The 18,578-nt window shown below is 34.4% G+C and overlaps 3 protein-coding genes across 5 annotated transcripts; 1 reads left to right on the top strand and 2 right to left on the bottom strand.

Moving 5' to 3' along the window:
• Positions 1-1,796: 1,796 nt before the first annotated feature.
• On the top strand, positions 1,797-5,196 carry LOC133304664 (uroporphyrinogen decarboxylase-like). Of its 2 annotated transcripts, none has more exons than XM_061504713.1 (6): positions 1,797-2,045; positions 2,214-2,332; positions 3,310-3,420; positions 3,548-3,736; positions 4,199-4,324; positions 4,607-5,196. In XM_061504713.1, exons 1-6 carry the CDS (start codon positions 1,913-1,915, stop codon positions 5,120-5,122), a joined length of 1,194 nt encoding a protein of 397 aa, XP_061360697.1. In that variant the 5' UTR covers positions 1,797-1,912; the 3' UTR covers positions 5,123-5,196. The 2 variants fall into 2 exon arrangements, with proteins under 2 accessions (XP_061360697.1, XP_061360698.1); XM_061504714.1 differs by having other exon boundaries at positions 2,220-2,332.
• A 1,294-nt stretch (positions 5,197-6,490) lies between these two features.
• Positions 6,491-11,440, bottom strand: LOC133304650 (indole-3-glycerol phosphate synthase, chloroplastic-like). The gene is made up of 10 exons (XM_061504700.1): positions 11,047-11,440; positions 10,495-10,755; positions 10,211-10,387; positions 8,522-8,596; positions 8,355-8,399; positions 8,092-8,256; positions 7,528-7,606; positions 7,183-7,265; positions 7,015-7,083; positions 6,491-6,766 (listed from the first exon to the last, which is right to left on the bottom strand). Exons 1-10 carry the CDS (start codon positions 11,182-11,184, stop codon positions 6,680-6,682), a joined length of 1,179 nt encoding a protein of 392 aa, XP_061360684.1. The 5' UTR covers positions 11,185-11,440; the 3' UTR covers positions 6,491-6,679.
• Positions 11,441-15,816: 4,376 nt separating this feature from the next.
• Positions 15,817-18,266, bottom strand: LOC133304667 (protein transport protein Sec61 subunit gamma). 2 transcript variants are annotated; one of them, XM_061504720.1, is made up of 3 exons: positions 18,073-18,266; positions 17,836-17,949; positions 15,817-16,062 (listed from the first exon to the last, which is right to left on the bottom strand). In XM_061504720.1, exons 1-3 carry the CDS (start codon positions 18,164-18,166, stop codon positions 15,971-15,973), a joined length of 300 nt encoding a protein of 99 aa, XP_061360704.1. In that variant the 5' UTR covers positions 18,167-18,266; the 3' UTR covers positions 15,817-15,970. The 2 variants fall into 2 exon arrangements, with proteins under 2 accessions (XP_061360704.1, XP_061360705.1); XM_061504721.1 differs by having other exon boundaries at positions 15,910-16,067; positions 17,834-17,949.
• Positions 18,267-18,578: the final 312 nt, after the last annotated feature.

Below are 18,578 nucleotides of genomic sequence, written 5' to 3' on the forward strand. Positions count from 1 at the left end.
TTGAGCATTTTGCTTCTGAAGATGACTTAAATGCAAATTGTGATAAGTTGTTGTTATAATTCATGGTTTTGTTTGAACGTTGAAATTGTGGTTTTTGTTTTAGCGACCAAATTTGAATATTTTGTGAACTTGATTCATGATCTGCTTGGAAGTTAAAAATTAACATGTTAACGAGTTAGAACAAGCCATTTATTTTTATTTTTTTATAAATGGGGTAAGCCAGGATAACAGTTGGACTCGTATTATATTATCGGGGTAAGTCAAATTAATTTTTTTGATATAAACTTATGCATTTTGGGACAAAGTTCGACCCAGACCAATCCACTTTCAGCCCTGGTTATGATGTTACCCTAGTTATGATGTTTGGATTTACTTTATGCTCATATTTTACATTTGCATTATTTCTATTAATGTATATTCTACCTAAACTCATTCTGTTTAGGTGTTACAAGTGCTAACCAAATTGGGCCTTCGAGTAACTCACGTGCCCAGTAAAACATGACAAAAACTACCGCTATATATTTATTTTGCAATTAGTAAGTATCATGAGTAGTTTTAGTAAGGATATGAAACTTTATTGGGTAATATATTCTTTTATACAGGTATAAAAAAAAAATTATATCAAATTATGATTATTGATTTATTTATATTTAACGACTTAATAATTGAATAAAAATATAAATTACACCAGTAAAATGACTTGATCCTTATTTAAAAGATTTGCTTTTTTTTTTTAATGTAAAAGATAAAATTGTTTTACATAAAAAATGTGTGAGTTCTATATAAAATCATATAAAGATGATGAAAAAAAAAATAGATCTCACCTATAAAAATTGTAAAATGTAATAAATTTAAGGGGTTTGCATTAGGGGTGTTCATCAACCAATTCAAACCGCGGTGACCGAACTAAAAAACCGAAAACTGAAAAACCGAAAACTGAAAAAAAAACCCGCAAATTTTAATTGGATTGGATCGGTTTTTGGATGGGTTGATGGAAACCGATCCAATCCAAACCGATCCAATATATTAATTCCCCTCTATCTACTTGGGTCTTTCCCTAATCATAGCCCAAAAATTTCTAAACCCAAGACCCATTAATCCATCAACTAAATCCAAGAAAAAATTTAGTCACATCTCATTAACAAAATTTTATCTTTGTAGAGCTTCATATCTCATTGCCCAAAAAAAAAAACTCTATTATAATTTACTAATGCTTTTGTATTTCAAAAAAAAAAATTTACAAAGTCAATATATACAAAAGATGTTATTTGCACAATAATCATGAAATAAATTTTAGGATTTTCAAAAAACTGAAAACCGATCAGATCCAATCCAAACCGAAAAAATTAGATCAGATCGGATCAGATTTGAAAAAAAATCCAAACCGAATGGATGATTATATGATCAAACCGAAGTGATTGGATCAGATGGTTTTTGCTTCCAAAACCGATCCAATCCAGACCGCGAACACCCTAGTTTGCATTTGTCATTTAACATGACACAACAAACTTTCCTACAAACACAACATTTTGTGGAGCTCACACTTATCACACAACAAACTTTCCTACACACACAATATTTTGTGGAGCCCACAGTTTTTTGAAGAAAAAAAAAAAATTACAGCACCCAAAACAAATCTCTATAATATTACACAATCAGTATTCCTACCACGTGACTCTTATAAAACCTTAAATTTAGAAAAAATGAGAAGGTGTTGTGAATGTGACGTGTGCGTCATAATCCCCAAAATTTTCTTCACTGAATGCCAGTGAAGCAGATAAGTGATGGATGATCGAAGCGAGTGCATTTTCACGAGGCTACTAGCTTACATGGCCAAAGTCCGTGACATCTGGATTCTTGCAAGGATTGGATTAGGTTGCTGATATCCCATATCAAGCTTCAAACTTCAAACATGTCGTGCATCAACAGTTGTCGCTTTAGCTCCATCATACCATCTACCAATGTTCCTTCTTCTACGCCCAGAACATCATCAAGTTTCAATTTTTCCTCCAGATCAAGACACCCAATTACTTGTTCCATTGGAGGTAATCTTTCCTTTACGCTATGACCCTTCTCTTAAACTACTAATGCTAACAATGCCAACGCCCATTCTTGTGTATTTCTTGTCAAATTTTTCTATTATTTGTGTTCTTCAGAAAGTATTCTGGTAATTTGTGAGTTTTCGTATCTGAGTTCTGGAAAATCACGTGCAGGAGCAGTTGCTGAACCAAATGCAGTTGCCGCCGAACCACTTTTGCTTAACGCAGTTCGAGGGAAAGATGTTGAAAGACCACCAGTTTGGCTCATGAGGCAAGCAGGGAGGTACATGAAGGCAGGTTTATGAATATTTGGGAGTTCATACATAGTTGAAAACAGAGCAACTTAATTGTAATTTTAGTTAGAACTTCGGAGTTTGAATTTGCTGTCTTGAATTTTCTTAGATTCTCGAGAAATTACGGTTGCAAATCCCTTGCTCTTTGTGTTTTGTATAGACCAACTTACTCTTTATAGCAAAATGAAAGAAACATAGTGTTTGCTCCATTTCACAAGTCCGGGAGGGGGATTGTCTTGTTTAATTAAAAAGAAACATGGACATTGTATAATGAAGATTTTATTGTTAAGTTGGTTTTTTTTTTTTTTTAATTACATTCACTCCAGTACTAGGGTGAGCCTTGTAGCAGCGTTAAGGTTGCTTATTGTGACCAGAAGGGCACGAGTTGACGTTTGGGAATCAGTCTCTTTGCAAAAATACAAGGGTAAGGCCACGTGTAATCGACCCTCACCCCTATCCTCGCATTTCCCGGAGCCTTATGCACGGGGTTTTTCCCTTTACATTCACTCCGGTGCTCCTATCCTGCTGCACTTTTTCCCTTTGTATGAAACTAAAACATGGCTTGGGGTGTGTGTTGCCATTTTCCAGATATATCTCATCTGAGAAAATTTTCTGGACTGAATTCAGTATAATTATTTATTTGAATTGTTGCAGCCTATGTCTGGTTGCTTCAGCTTTATTTCTTTGTCACTTGTAAATTTAAATGCCAATGTTGCCATCAAGAGTAAAATTTACATCATTAAAGTTAATTGCTCATGTCTGTTTTAAATGCCACTTAACATAATCAAGCACAGCTTTGATCTGCCAAATTGGTTGGGTTTTCATCCCGCTTGAATTGCTGGTGGTACTGCTGTCATTGTTGCTTTCAGATTCTTGTGGCTAGCAAATTTATTGGCTATAGTCTGCACTTATGACTTTGATATGTGTATGTTTTCTTGACTGAAAATAGGTCTAATTTGATAACCTTTATTGACCAGAGTTACCAAATCATCTATGAGAAATATCCTTCATTTCGTGTAAGATCTGAAAATGTTGATCTTGTTGTGGAAATTTCATTGCAACCATGGAAAGTTTTCAAGCCTGATGGGGTAAGATAAACTCTCTTGCACTCATTTATATAGTTTTTCCATTGTGGGACATTTTTGTTAGCCTACTTCTTGTGTCATGGTTCTCATTTCATTGTCATTAATAGTTTTTGTATTAATTCTCTGACAGGTGATTTTATTCTCAGACATTCTTACCCCACTTTCTGGAATGAATATACCTTTTGATATTGTGAAGGGTAAGGGTCCTATCATATTTGATCCTATTCGTACAGCTGCCCAGGTGGATGAAGTGAGGGAGTTTGTTCCTGAAGATTCAGTTCCATATGTTGGTGAAGCACTGACAATTTTGAGGAAAGAGGTCTGAATGGTCTTTATGTCCTTTTAAGTTTTCACCTTCGAATTTCTGCTTTTGTTCATTTCACATCGCATTTCATTCTACAGCAATAGCCTTTCAGTATAATCAAGTGCAACATGACAGGAAATTATTTGTTTATTTAATTTAGAAGGCACAGCGTGCATTTATGGATGGCCAATGGCTGTGGATCATAGGTGGAGAGGGGTTAATTACATGGAAAAAGTGATTGAAGGCTTCTGTCATGATGTACCTGAATGGATATATATAATCTCGAAAACTTACAGAACTATTTATTCTGCCAAACCATCCATCCTGCATATGGCTGTCAAGATAATATGAGTTGATCTATATGTCTCATGGTGTTAAAGAGTTGTTTCTTTATTGTTCCCGGATGTTCAATTTAATTCATAATACCCTTATGTCTTATTATCTCATTGAATATAAAAGCTGGAGTATTGGTTGTAGGTGGATAATAAAGCTGCAGTCCTTGGATTTGTCGGGGCTCCATTTACCCTGGCATCATATGTGGTTGAAGGTTGTTCATCAAAACACTTCTCAAAAATAAAAGGATTGGCTTTCTCTGAACCCAAGGTAAACATGCATTCCTGTCCGCATATCAATAGTTATTTTGTTAGGAACATAGAAGTTTTCATCTCTCTTGTGATGGCTAGAATAGCGCTTGACCCTTTTCAATATATAGAATATTGATATAGGATAGAGGGACAAAAAATATAGGAAAGAGTAAAACTTCTCTTAGTGTCCCATTAAGGCTTCGAAATGGTTATTTTTGCTTGGAAAGTGTATGTCCTTTATTGAGCTGTGAATATTCGTGATAAACTCATTTATTTTTATGGAACTGTGATTCATCCGTAGGTCCTCCACTCTTTACTACAGAAATTTACAACGTCAATGGCAAGATACATTCAATACCAAGCTGACAAAGGAGCTCAAGCTGTTCAGATATTTGACTCATGGGCAACAGAGCTTAGTCCAGTGGATTTTGAAGAATTCAGTTTGCCTTACTTGAAGCAGATTGTAGATATTGTGAAGAAAACACATCCACAACTCCCTTTAATCTTGTATGCAAGTGGTGCTGGTGGATTGCTTGAGAGGCTACCTTCAACAGGTGTGGATGTATTTAGCTTGGATTGGATGGTTGATATGGCTGATGGAAGGAAGCGGTTGGGACCAAATGCAGTAGTCCAGGGTAATGTGGATCCTGGTGTCCTTTTTGGTTCAAAACAGTTCATCACTGATAGAATAAACGATACTGTGAGAAAAGCAGGCAGGGGAAAACATATCTTGAATCTTGGTCATGGCATTGTAGTAGGAACACCAGAGGAGAATGTTGCTCATTTTTTTGAGGTTGCTAAAGGAATCAGATACTAAGTGTAGGTGAACATTTTCAAGCTTGATTTTATCTTTATTTTGCTAGATTGAGTTTAGTTAAAATTGAATTTGAAGGGGATTGATTTATGATTGGATAGAATAAAATGATTATCATAAATTCTAATCATCTCCCCACAAAAGCAACTATGTTTTGCTTTTACTCAAACATGTATTTGGGCTCAAACTCGCTGTTCATTCAACTGATCTCTATGCTAACCAAACATAAGAAAAATGGCGAAAGTGATTATGAGTTAGGGTAAATATAAAAGTGTGTGAATTTCATGGGATTATACAAAGAAAAGAGAGAGAAAAAATATAGGATCTACATATTTTTACGTGTATATAGTAAATAAAATTATCTCTTATAACGTAAAAAACACTAATCAAAATCCCGTATGAGTTGTGCAAACGTAAAGCCAATCATGCTAAGAATTCTTTTTCTTTTTTACTATCAGATTGTTTTATTTGAATCTTTACAAAGAAAAGTTTCTGACAGAAATTTGTTTATCTTGTTTGGGCACACCAAAAATTTCTAACTAGTAAGAGTGCAAAACCGTGTGGGTGAACTTAAAAAAATGTACCTTTTAAATAGTTATTTCCAGTAACTATAGAATACCATTGATAAAAAAGAGTTAGGGGTTCAATTCGTGCTTGAATTTTATTGATAAATTATATGAAATTACACTTGTAAAGTTGTAAACTATAGCTTGTCTAACCGTTTTCCTTTCAGGGCCATCATGGGAGATTTCTACAAGGTGGTTCTACAAGAACAGAAAAAAGATGAAAAAAAATTAAAACAAGTGTTTAAATCAGTGCACACGGCCGAATAAGAAATTTAACATAATTAAATTTATTTTTACTTTTCTAAAAGTAATACTTGCAAAAAGTTTTCGCCTACACCCCATGAACACTAATAAGTTATGAAAAATATTACTCTCACATAAATTATTTGGTGCACATATTTTTTGGTGTGTTGCATAAAACTAATTATCTTATACAACATAAGATAAGAAACAATTCTCCATAAACTATTAGAGGACACATTTGTTCCATTATAATTTTTAGTGTACGTTTCAGATAAATCTACTTCGGACTACGAAGGTTGTGAAGACAATATGTATACGTATCTTTATTCATATTTCTCTATCCTCGTCAGTACCTCCTCTAGCTAATGATGACGTTATGGGCGTTAATATATCACATACTATATGCTGTTTATAATACAACTTCAAAACTCTTCGCATAATTAGTTAATTACAACACAGCTATTAGAATTTATTAGGGGAAAAAAGGACCATCGATTAGACGGAGAGCGCTATCCGGTACCATAAAACGAAGACTAGAGATTCAATGCAAAGTTGAGGTCGCAGAAAAGCCAAGCAATCCATTGTCACAAAATGACCTGATTTAGTTATAAAGTATCTTTAAACATGCATAGTTTATACAGTTACATGTTTAAGCTTTTGATTATTTAATACAAGCAAAGGTAGAATGAACCAGATCAATAACCATATCAAAAATCTGTTATCTCAAATACCCATATTTGAAGGAAGTTAGCTAAGCCAAAGAGATATCTTTGCCAAAGAGATTGCTGATTCCCTTCCCAGGATCACTTTGCTTTACAATAGACTCCCCGACCAAAACCTGCGGAAAAACAAAAAGGTGAAATAATGGAAGTTGCTATGGTACCATAAGGATGTCATACATTTGTTAATTGTTGGTTTAACATACATGCGTACTGGAGTAATCCCCCCTATTCCCCTTATATGACACAGTTGTTGGCAAAACACATGGTTTACTGAAATTTTATTACTGTGTTCCTCAATTTATGACCAAAGATTCAACAAACAAAATGTTAATTACGTTTTAGAAATGAAATTGCTAATACTTACAGCTTTAACACCTGCTTCTTGTACATAGGCAATATCATCGGGAGTGAACATACCAGATTCCCCTACAATCTAAACAAACCATATAATCATCAGCAGGATATTTGAGATTCAAAATAAAATATCATTTCTTTCAAGTAACTCTAAATAAACAAAGGAAAGGCAGCGTACAATTATGTTTTTCTCACGGATTATTTTGCCTCGCTCTCCTTCAAGAAGCCTTTTTGTGTTGCTGATATCCACCTCAAATGTTTCTGCAACCCCAAAAAAAGAAAAGCCAAAGTTAACGAGTCAGATCCTCAAGTTTAAATATTCCGACATTGACACAAAAAGGATAAAAAAAACAAAGTACAAAGGATTTAGTTTAAAGTACTACGCGAAAGCCAATTTGCATAATTTACTTATTATTAATCCCATTTTCAGTACATGCAAGAGAAAAGGCATTACCATTTCATAAAAAAAAAAAAGGAGAGCGGGGGTGGGAGGGGAGTAACAGAGAGGAGCGACAAGGCTTACCAAGATTACGGTTGTTAATGCCAATAAGCTCAATACCTTCTATTCCAAGAACACGATCAAATTCCCTCTCATCGTGCACCTACGAGAAAAAAATATAAAATGTCCAATAAGCACAAAAAAGGAACATGCCATACAGATTGAGAGATCTAAGGAAAATTATACTGATGACTTTTGTATCTTAATATAAGTACTAAATACAGTGCAGGTATCACAATCATCAAATCAGTCATAACAATTCAAGGTTTCGACTAAAGCTAAAAAAATGTAAGTCGGGTTCCAACAAAAGTTTAGTCGACCTATAAATTCTGTACTTGTAAATCTAATACGCTTTAAATTTTGCTTTTAAGCACAGAATCATCACATTGAAGAGGCTCATTGTTCATATATTACAGTATTCAAAACTCAAATTAACCCACTTTAGGACCAAGTTTACACTAAAAATGGGATAAACTCAAAACTTGGCTTCAAAAATAAACATCAAATATCAGTTCACTTAAAAAAAGTTTCATTAATGTCAGATGTCATTCAAATTTAGGAAACAAATAAATAAACCACCAACCTTACCTCAACAAGTGTGGTCAGTCCCAGTAACTTGCATATCTTAATCATGTATTTGATATCAAGATCAGGCAAAACAGCAGCAATTAGAAGGACAGCATCAGCACCTTTAGTTCGAGCATAGTAGAGTTGCCATGCATCAACGATGAATTCTTTACACAACAAAGGGCACTGCATATTTTTTCTAGAGTCATCAACAGGTCCTATATAAAGCATTAGATGGAAGAATAAATCCTATATCAAGGATTAATGCAATTCAGAAAGCTAACCTTTACTCCAGCCTTTCTTATTGCCTCGAGATTTTCAAAGCTTCCCTTGATCATGAAAACCAAGATTCAAGTTAGAGTTACTTATCATTTAACTGCAATATAGCCTAGTTCTCAACCAACCAAATATTATCTAGCAGCATTCAAGTTGTTGGATGAGTAGCGTTTACCTTAAAATACTTTTCATCTGTCAAAACACTTAGGCATGCTGCTCCACCTTTCTCGTAAGCTTGAGCAATTTCAACCTATCACAGAGAACCTCTAAAATAGTAGCGTATACCATGAAGAAAAGAAATACAAACTAACAACAGTGTTGGATAAGTTGCTTGAAGGGCTTGCTAAGTGACTTGATACAGAAGTACTAGGAAACCAAAATACTCAACTTAAAGAGAAAATATAAGGAGAACCTTGACACGGCGGTTGGTTTGTTGCCATGTGATCCAGAGGTCACATGTTCGATTCATGTAATTATTCTCTTGCAAATGCAAGGTAAGATTGCCTACTATATACCCACGCACTGGCTGGGCCTGACCTTCCCTGGACCCAGCATATTGCAAGAGCTTTATAACACCAGGCTGCCCTGTTTTTAATGAGAAAACATAACATCTTCCTGATACAGTAAACTCAGACGAGATCCTTATTTTGAAGCTAGGTTGTCAGTAGCGGCCGGTAGCGCTGCTAAACCGCTACAGTATCGGGTAGCAGCGGCCGGCCACTACAACTGCGACGCTACGAGACGTTGGCCGATAGCGGAAGGTAGCGGCGTAACGTAGCAGATATACCGCTACCCGCTACACAGCTATACCATTAGTTCAAGTGAAGATGAAAGTGAGGGAGAAGATTTGTTGGAATTTGATGGAGAATCTGGAGATGATGATTATTTTCTTCATTAGTTCACTTCTTCTATTTGACTATTTGACAATTTCATTGTTCATTTGTGTTTAATTTTGAATCCTTCGTTTATGTTCCTTGTATTTGACATTGATTGTGGAATTATGTGTTTGATTTTGTGTGACTTCTTATGTTTGAGCATTTATATTTGTGTAGTATTAGACTGTTAGTATAATATATGTGGAATTAATACTTCACCATAGCGGCAATACTGCTACCCGCTACACCGCTAAACCATTTTTGGGGTCGGCCGCTAACTATTACTGACAAGTATGTTTTGAAGTGATACTTCTTTCCAAGCCATGAACCTGGACTAGTTGTTGAGAAACAAATGAGCTATCCAAGACCAAACATGTGTATTATATACTTTACAGAGACTCTGTAAAGCAATACTTCTTTCCGATACTTATTGGGTTGGTGGTTATCTTGGCAATGCGGTACAGAATAAAAAATCCAATCACTCTTAGATAAGTTTGTATTTACATTTAACTGGGGTAAATGGAAGCGGATAGATTAAAAACTAAATAGTTGATTTTATAAATGCAATAATAGTAAAAGCAAACTGAGAGCCAATAGTAGATGCGAGAAGAAAGAATTTATTTTGATGGGTATCACAAAGAGGGAGAAAATTAATTAGGGTAAGAGGGAAGCAAAAAGCTTAAGATGCTCAAAAGAAGAAATTGATATGTAGCATAAAATAATTTAAGACCTACCTCTGCAAACATGACTCATATCAAACACTTATGGTATAACAAGTAGATTCAGGGAAGCCAAATAAAAAAAAAATAAAAAAAATAGTTGAATAATTTAACTCTAACCAACAAGATGCAATGGTGTGCCAGCCAGCTGAAGCTGACTCAAAACATTTCCCACATAACATCAATAATAACTTCAGAAATATTACAAGTAAAGTAGCGAGATAACAATTCCAGCCAGAAAAATGATATTGGAAATCAAGACAGTCTTACTGGATCGAAGTCTTCTCTCAAGACACCTCTACTTGGTGAAGCTTTCTTCACTTCAGCTATCAATCCTGGCAGTCCAGTTCGTTCATTGGCTGCCCTTAGAGCACCAATAAAATCCCTTGCAGGAGGAGCATTTTCAAGGCCTTTCTTCAGCATAATGAGGGGTTTTCTTTCTTTTAGCTGAAAATCAAATAGTTTCCAGTATTACAACAGGCAATCTATTTCATGAAAAACAACATCTATTATTAGTAAGAAAAATAAAGCAGAGAGTAAATCAATCATAATACGTGTGAGACTTCTACGTCCTTGTTCCACACAATCTCTTCCAAAATGTTACGGGGTGTATTGCCCTCATTCTGCAACCGGAATTGAAAGGGTCCTACATAATGTAAAGGGGGTCCACTTGGCGGCCTTCTCCTTATTCTTATACCCTGGGTAGCAGCAACTTCATTTTGGAACATCCCCACTTCCCACTCCTTAACTTTGAGAGCATCCACTACAGATTCACCAGATGTGGCTAATGCAGCTGAACCATCACTGGACTCCATCTAATCAAAACAGCCAAAACACCACATAATCCAAAAAACAACATCACAAAATCAACAGGGGTTTCTCATAACATAAAATTCTGTATTCACACACTATAATTGAACCGAAATTTTAAACCCCACCTCCACCCCCCCCAAAAAAAAAAAACTATTTCCATTCTCAGTAAACCCCAATTAACCCAACTCCCAAAAAGAAAGAAGAAAGAGACCCAGATTAAAAAACAAGGAGATAGAATACAAGGTTACAAAAAGATATAAACTTCATATATATATATAAAAAAAAAAAGTCACCTGTGCCCGAACAGAAAAAGTGAAAAAGGAGTTTCTTCTATAAATATTCGCTTGGGTTGGAGGAATCCAGGTTCTGGGTCTGGAAGATAAGGATGGGAGGGTCTGAAAGTGAGCCTTGATAGAAGACAAACCTTCCATTGAAGCGCGCAATTCGAGGTGGATGAGTTGAAGAAAAAAGGGGAGGGATTGCGCAGCAAAATGGGCAAGACGAAACTGAAACTGAAATCGAAGAGGATGCGTTACACACAGAGGCCTATTTGAAGTTGAACTGTCGATAAAAGAAACATGGAGGAGAGAACCGTCGTCGCATTCAACACGTGCACACCCATTACTCAGGACCCATGTCAAAACCTGTTGATGTGTTTTCTGGCTGAAACATTGTCTTGGCTGGGATTGGATTGGAACGTAAAGGTTAAAAAAAATGGCTGAAAAGAAAATTTAATAAAATGTATTTAATGGTCAATACTTTCTATTTTCTAAGGACTATAATATCTTAAAATTAAATAGACTCCTCACGAGAAGAGTGTGTTTCACTTTAAAAGACTTTAAAAGACATAAATTTATGTCTTTTTAAGAAATTAAAAAATAAATAAAGGTGTGAGTTTTATTTTTTTTGTTTTTATCTCTTTTTTAAAAGGAATAAGTTACTGCATCTATCATTTTTTTTTGTCTACTCTTGCCTACCACTCTAAAATACCGTTAGATCAGAATCTAAAAAGAGAGAGAAAGATAAATATTAATTAAGATTCTCGTCTAATGGTCTTTTAAAGTAATAGACAAAGGTAAGCAGAAAAAATGGTAGGTAGAATAACCTATCTTTTTTTTTGGATAGGTTATTCTACCTACTATTTTTTTTTTGCCTACCTTTGCTTAACACTCTACAATACCGTCAGATCAGAATCAAGGATAGGTTATTCTACCTACCATTTTTTCTGCCTACCACTCTAAAATACCGTTAAATCATAATCTTAATTATATTTATTTTTTCTCTCCTATTTAGATTCTGATCTAACGGTATTTTAGAGTGGTACGCAAAGATTGACAAAAAAAAAAATGATAGGTAAAATAACCTAACCCTATATAGAAATCATAGAAAAAATACGTCATATTATTTTATGATAGGTTATTCTGCCTATTCCCATTTTGCATACCCCTTTCATTACCGTTCAATTACAATCTAATCTAACAGTCCATATTTGCGAAATAAAATAAACTTGTTCCCCTTTTTTCTTTCTTCTCACTTTCTCCACACCCTTTCTCTCTCCTTCTCTTTTTCTCTTCCTCTACGTCGTACCTATTTTTTTTCCCTTTATCGCTGATGTCTGCCGCCGTGGACCTCTTTAAACCCCCCCCCCACCCTCTCCAACTCCATATGCATTGAGAAGCTTTTCAACTTTAGAAAAAGAATTTGAAAAAAAAAAATCCTTTCTTTTTCTACAACTCTATCCAAAGCGGCGGTGCCAGAAGGTGGGTTCTTCAATCTTTACCTCATAACTTGTTGTTTAGTTGTTTTCCATGGTGGTGCAAATTGGGAATTGATAAAATTCCCTGTTAACACTTGTGTCTGCCGCCGCGAACACTTTTTTTATCGCTTGTGTAGCTTTATCAGGTTTTTTTGGCACTTCATTTGTAAAATAACAAAAGCAAGATTCAAAGAAACTTTACTAATAGTCAATCACGGACGAATGCAAAAAGATATATCAAGGTTAACTACTCGACCATAAACCAAAGCCTTTTACCACTGGGTACTGTTATTACTCCAAGGAAGATTGCATAGTCAAAATTGTTTCTTATAACAATCATCAAATGTAAAATGCCTCTCCACAAGCATTATGGGATTTATTTAGCAAAATTGTTTCTTATAACAATCACCAGCGATGAAGAAAAAAATAGGGATGGCATAGAGGAAGAGAGAAAGGGGAGGAGAGAGAAAGGGTGTGGGAGGAAGTGAGGAGAAAGAAAGGGAAAAAAGGGTTTATTTTATTTCGCAAATATGGACCGTTGGATTAGATTGTAATCGAACGGTAATGAAATGGGTAGGCAAAGGTAGGCAAAATGAGGTTATCCCATTTTGCCTACCTTTGCCTACCCATTTCATTACCGTTCGATTACAATCTAATCCAACGGTCCATATTTGCGAAATAAAATAAACCCTTTTTTCCCTTTCTTTCTCCTCACTTCCTCCCACACCCTTTCTCTCTCCTCCCCTTTCTCTCTTCCTTTATGCCATACCGAAGACATTTTTTTTTTGCCTTCATTTATCGCTGGTGTCTGCCGCCGTAAACCTCTTTAATAATTGGATCCTTCATCATATAACCTCTTTAATAATGGAAAATCATAGTTCCTTCATAGTTCCAGTGGCGCGGACCTCTTTAATACTTCAGTGAGGATGAAATCTGAATGGCCAAAAATTACAGAATTCAATTAAACGTATCTATGATTAGGAAGAAAAATAAAAATTGAACCACTAGTTTTTGAATTGGTTTTGAAGAAGTTCACATGAAACATGCTAAAATTACATATTTCTTTGAGTTTTCATTTGTTTAGTTAGAGTCACAAGGCTTAAGAAGCAGAAGTATTAAAGAGGTCCACGATGGCAGAAATGAAGGAAAAAAAAATGTCTCCAATGTGGCAGTGAGGAAAAGAGAAAGGGGAGGAGAGAGAAAGGGTGTGAGAGGAAGTGAGGAGAAAGAGAAGAAAAAAAGAGTTTACTTTATGGGAAAAGTGTTTGTCATTTTAAATGACATAAAATTATGTCATTTTAGGAGAGAGATAGACACAAAATAATTTTTTTATTTAAAATTTAAATTAAAAAACCATCCACTTTCTCTCTCCCATGATTTCCATCTCTTGCGTCTATCTCTCTCCTAAAATGACAAAATTACGTCATTTAAAATGACAAACATCAAACCATTATTTTATTTCGCAAATATGAACCGTTGAATTAGATTGTAATCGAACGGTAACGAAAAAGGGTAGGCAAAGGTAGGCAAAAATTAGTTTTCATTATTCATTTAATATTACTTTTTCAATGGATGACTCGTTCCTATTACTTTGGCTTATTAATAATCACCCTTAAATATTGACAAATTTTAATTAATTTAAGTCAAAATTTATTGATAATTTTCCGCGGTAAGATATAGGGTTCCATCTTTAAAATCCTAGTATTAGTATTACACATTGAGGAAAGTTATACTTACAACTTTTTTTTTTACAACCTCTTACAACCATATCTTATCACCGTTGATTTCCGTCAATCAACGGTTATCATTTATTGTAAATTAATAATTAATTAATGAATTTAATTTGCAAAATAATAACCGTTGATTGGCGGAAATCAACGGTGATAAGATATGGTTGTAAGAAAAAAAAAGTTGTAAGTATAACCTTGCTCTTATACATTATCAAAAGTGCTAGAGAGTAAAATAGAAAAACTTTGGCTAACATTATTTGTAGAATAAATTGACATTTTTTATCTCAGATAAATGAATGATCCTTGTATCTTAATTTCATATAATTACTACTCTTAGATTAATCTTATCATATAAAATTCTAGCTATTTCCCCCCTAAATGTATAACTTTATTGTTCATTGTCTTGCCATTATATTATACATACATATATAGGGAGGATTATATTTACAAACTCTTACAAACTATACTATGTACCTCCTGAAGTATACTAAATTACACTATATAGTTTCGTGAGTACATAGTATAATTTATAAAAATCTGTAAATGAAATATATATATATATATATATATATATATATATATATATATATATATATATATATATATATATATATATATATATAAGGCAATGTATATATGATTTAAAGAGATGCATGTGGGTTGATTCTTAATATTCGTCGGATATTCTCTGAATATTACATACTACGGTGAGTGTTGGGCCTCGCTATATGGACAAAACTTCGACTTTTTGTTATTTACCTACTGTCGATTTAGTAATAATAATAAAATTTTTAAATGTGTAATTGCATTTTTCTTTTTTATTTGGGGTTTCAGTATTTCTACCTTTTTTGAGTCATTTCGTGTTATTCAAAAAAAAAAAGAATTAGGTTCCATTCAAAAGTCAAAACAAAAATTTCATTTGAAAAATTGACACAGATTTGTATTATCAGGAAATTTTTGCTATAAATGGAAAACGGCTGCTAAGCCAAACGTCAAGTCTCGAACTTATTTGCACTATTGCGATGTACCTAAACAAAACATGAGAACCAGCGAGACTGGCATTATTCAAATTCTTTACGGGTAAAGGACTTGTCCAAATAAACAAATTTGATTAATGAATGTGATTTTACGTTATTTCGTACTGTATTGTACAATTCCTTAAAATTATAGAATCGATTGCTACCCATGCCTAAATCTCAGATAAATGGAAATCACTGAAGATAAAATTATCTCCAATAAGCTCAAAACGACATCATTTTAAGACGAAAATCAAAATATTTTTATAATTATAATATATTGCAAGATTATATTAATCTTTGTCATTATAATTTTTTAATCTTATAATTCAAAACGACATCATTTTCAATTCATTAGAGATAACTTTAGCTCCGCTGACTGAATTTTTTTTTTCCCCATTCTTTACATGCTGTTTTTGTTTGTAAAATGAAATATAACATCGTTCTGTACGTGAGTACTATCGCACACCGATCTTCCTTCAACTTTGTCCAGCGGCCAATTAACACCCAACTGTACTGGTGTACCATGGATTGGTCATAAAAGAAAATTGAAAGCTAAAGTTAACAAAAGAATTAGAGCAAACCTACACTTCCTCAATTAATTTTTTCCTAAATCAAAATAGTGTGTCAAAGTCTAACACGGAAAAATAAAATTACACAATTCAAATAAAATTGTAACGCTTCCGAAGAAAAATGAAATAGAGCAGAACTAAGATTAAGTGCACATCGAATGATATATTGAAGTCGCGACTCTTTCTGCCTCCTTTTGCTTTACAACTTGAATTCCTGAGGCGAGTGTAGTTCCCCTCATCCTGCGGAGATAACCAACGGTTATTTTAGCGCATTCATATTACACACTTTGCACAAGAAACATAGTTTATCGAATCCTTTATGCCATATGATACCTCTTACTGTTCAGTTTCGACATTCAGTCAATATTAATATTAACTTGATGTCGATGACATTGAAAAGAAGTTTCACAAACAAAACAATCAACATCTCACAACAGACAAAATAAAGAGATTCCTAAAAAAGTCCTTGACATAAGTTGCTATGGCAAATACTCTCTCATTACAGAACTAGGTAGTCATTACGTAGGATCCTAAGGGCATAGATAGCAATAAGATAGGCTACTAAGAAAATAATTATACATCATCTCCTATACATGTCTGTACTAATGCAGTAACTGTTCCCTGAGGATGTTCGACTATGTATACTGACTGGTTACATCTTCATAGCACCTTATAATGGTTGTCATATGATAAATCATAGCACATTATTGTCCAATATGCATATTTATAAAAAGATGCAGTAGATTTTATCCAAGAAAATCTGATACAACCCAACCCAACCCCATTCAAGTTTATAAGAGGGACAAGCACAGGGGGACTTGGGCTGCAACTAATGCTGATCAGGGCCCAACTCTCACTGAACCAATGGGTGGTGACTCAGCAATTCGGTTGCAACAAACTTAGGGAGCGCTACACCACGTGAGGAAGTGGATAAAAGGGAAGGTTGATGAGGAAAGAAGGATCATCAAGAATTTAGAAAGTGGAATTGACACCTTGGGAGAGAGTGGAGCCTCTCCAACTGCTTCACAATTATCTTTCTTATTCAGCATCGTTATTTCCATTGTTGCTTTGCATTACTGTTATAAGAGGAGCTTAACTGGCATTGTTAGTCAATTTGCCTCTGTAGTTACAATTGAAGTTGTCCCTGGTACCTTTATTTCCCTTATTGTAATACAAATATTAATAGGATTTCATATATAAAATTGGATCTGGCTTTGCCTTTTTCATTAGAATCTTGTTAATTGCTGTTGGTCTGTATCAAAATCACTTAATAATGCAATCAATTAACTCATCAACTTATTGGCGTTTCAAATAAATTCTACATCAAAAGCTATACCATTCAAAATAAGCAAAAGCAACATAGAACATGCCACAGTCAAAGAAGAGAAAGCCACCAGCAAATTAAAACTGGGAGTAAACTATAAACATGCATAAGGGAAAAACTTGCAAAGTTACAACACCAAAAAAATCAATACAGCGATAATAAAGTTCACTAGCATAAGGAAAATGCCGGGTTCTGTATTCTAGAAAGAAGAAAGTTAAGCTGATCCACAGTACTTTTTCGTCATGCCATCTAAAGAATGATCTGATAAAGGGCAAAAGAAGTTGATCTTAATGTGTACAATAACTCAATAAGCAGACATGCAGGCTTTCTTTTCCATCATTAATCGAACGAAAATCTCAAATAAGCCAATGCATTATGCCTGACACACCATAAACGTAACCAGACGGAGCATCCAATTTCATTTATTTTTTCCGGTTTTCACTTTAAATCCCTTATTCATATCAAATTATTTCAGGAAACCAAAGGACAATGCTGCCAACAAGTCAAACAATACTTCTTAACAGCCACTCAACCAAATAAGCAATTCAAAATAAGACAATTTCAAAATTTACAATAAAAAATAAAAATAAAATCACAATCTCCAACTTGTGAACATAAAAAACAGAGAGATCCAAGTAGCCAAAAAAGGAAGAGAAAAAACGATTAAAAAAACGAACTTTACCTAACCAGATCCGACGATGATGTTGTTAATTGGAATGAAGATGAGCTTCACGAAAAAGCCTACAAATCCCATCACAACGAAACCAATTGCGGTTCGCACGGCAACCTTAGAGAATTCTAAAATACCAAACGCATCCGAAAAATCAAGATCCAAACACAGAGATTCGAATCAAATTAAAAGAGAGAGATCTAAAAGTAATCAAAGGGAACGAATGATTAGGATTAGAATTAGGGTTTCACCTTTACGATCGGGTTTGTGACAACGCTTCACGAGCCTGACGCTGTCCTTAGCGAATTCTCTGAGGGGATCGAAGACAGAATCAATGGCTTCCATTCTTTCACTCTCTTCTGCGTTTGGATCTGAAAATCGAAATAGATGATGATTTAGAGTTCTCTTTTTGTTTGGTTTGTTTAACGTTTATGCAAATTGCAAATCATGCCCCAAAATAACAAAATAAAAAATAAAAAGAATTTTGGTTGAGAAATACACGTCTAATGGCCCAATTGCATCGTGACATGTTGGATCATACGCCAACTTGGAATCTGTCTTGTTCTCTTTTCGGACGTGGACCATGATAATAATAATAAATTAATAATAATCTTATTTTATTTTAGAGTAAATACTCTTTTTAGTCTCTGACAATATTCACGAAGCCCTTTTCAGTCCGTAGCAATAAAAAAGGGACAAATTGGTCCCTGAAATAACAAAAAAGAGGCCACGTTCATCCTTCCGTGAACTCTCACCT

Source organism: Gastrolobium bilobum, unplaced genomic scaffold, assembly GCF_033153095.1.
Source record: "Gastrolobium bilobum isolate Gb01-03AN ecotype WA unplaced genomic scaffold, APGP_CSIRO_Gbil_v1 utg2366, whole genome shotgun sequence".
In the NCBI taxonomy this organism is placed as follows: Eukaryota; Viridiplantae; Streptophyta; class Magnoliopsida; order Fabales; family Fabaceae; genus Gastrolobium; species Gastrolobium bilobum.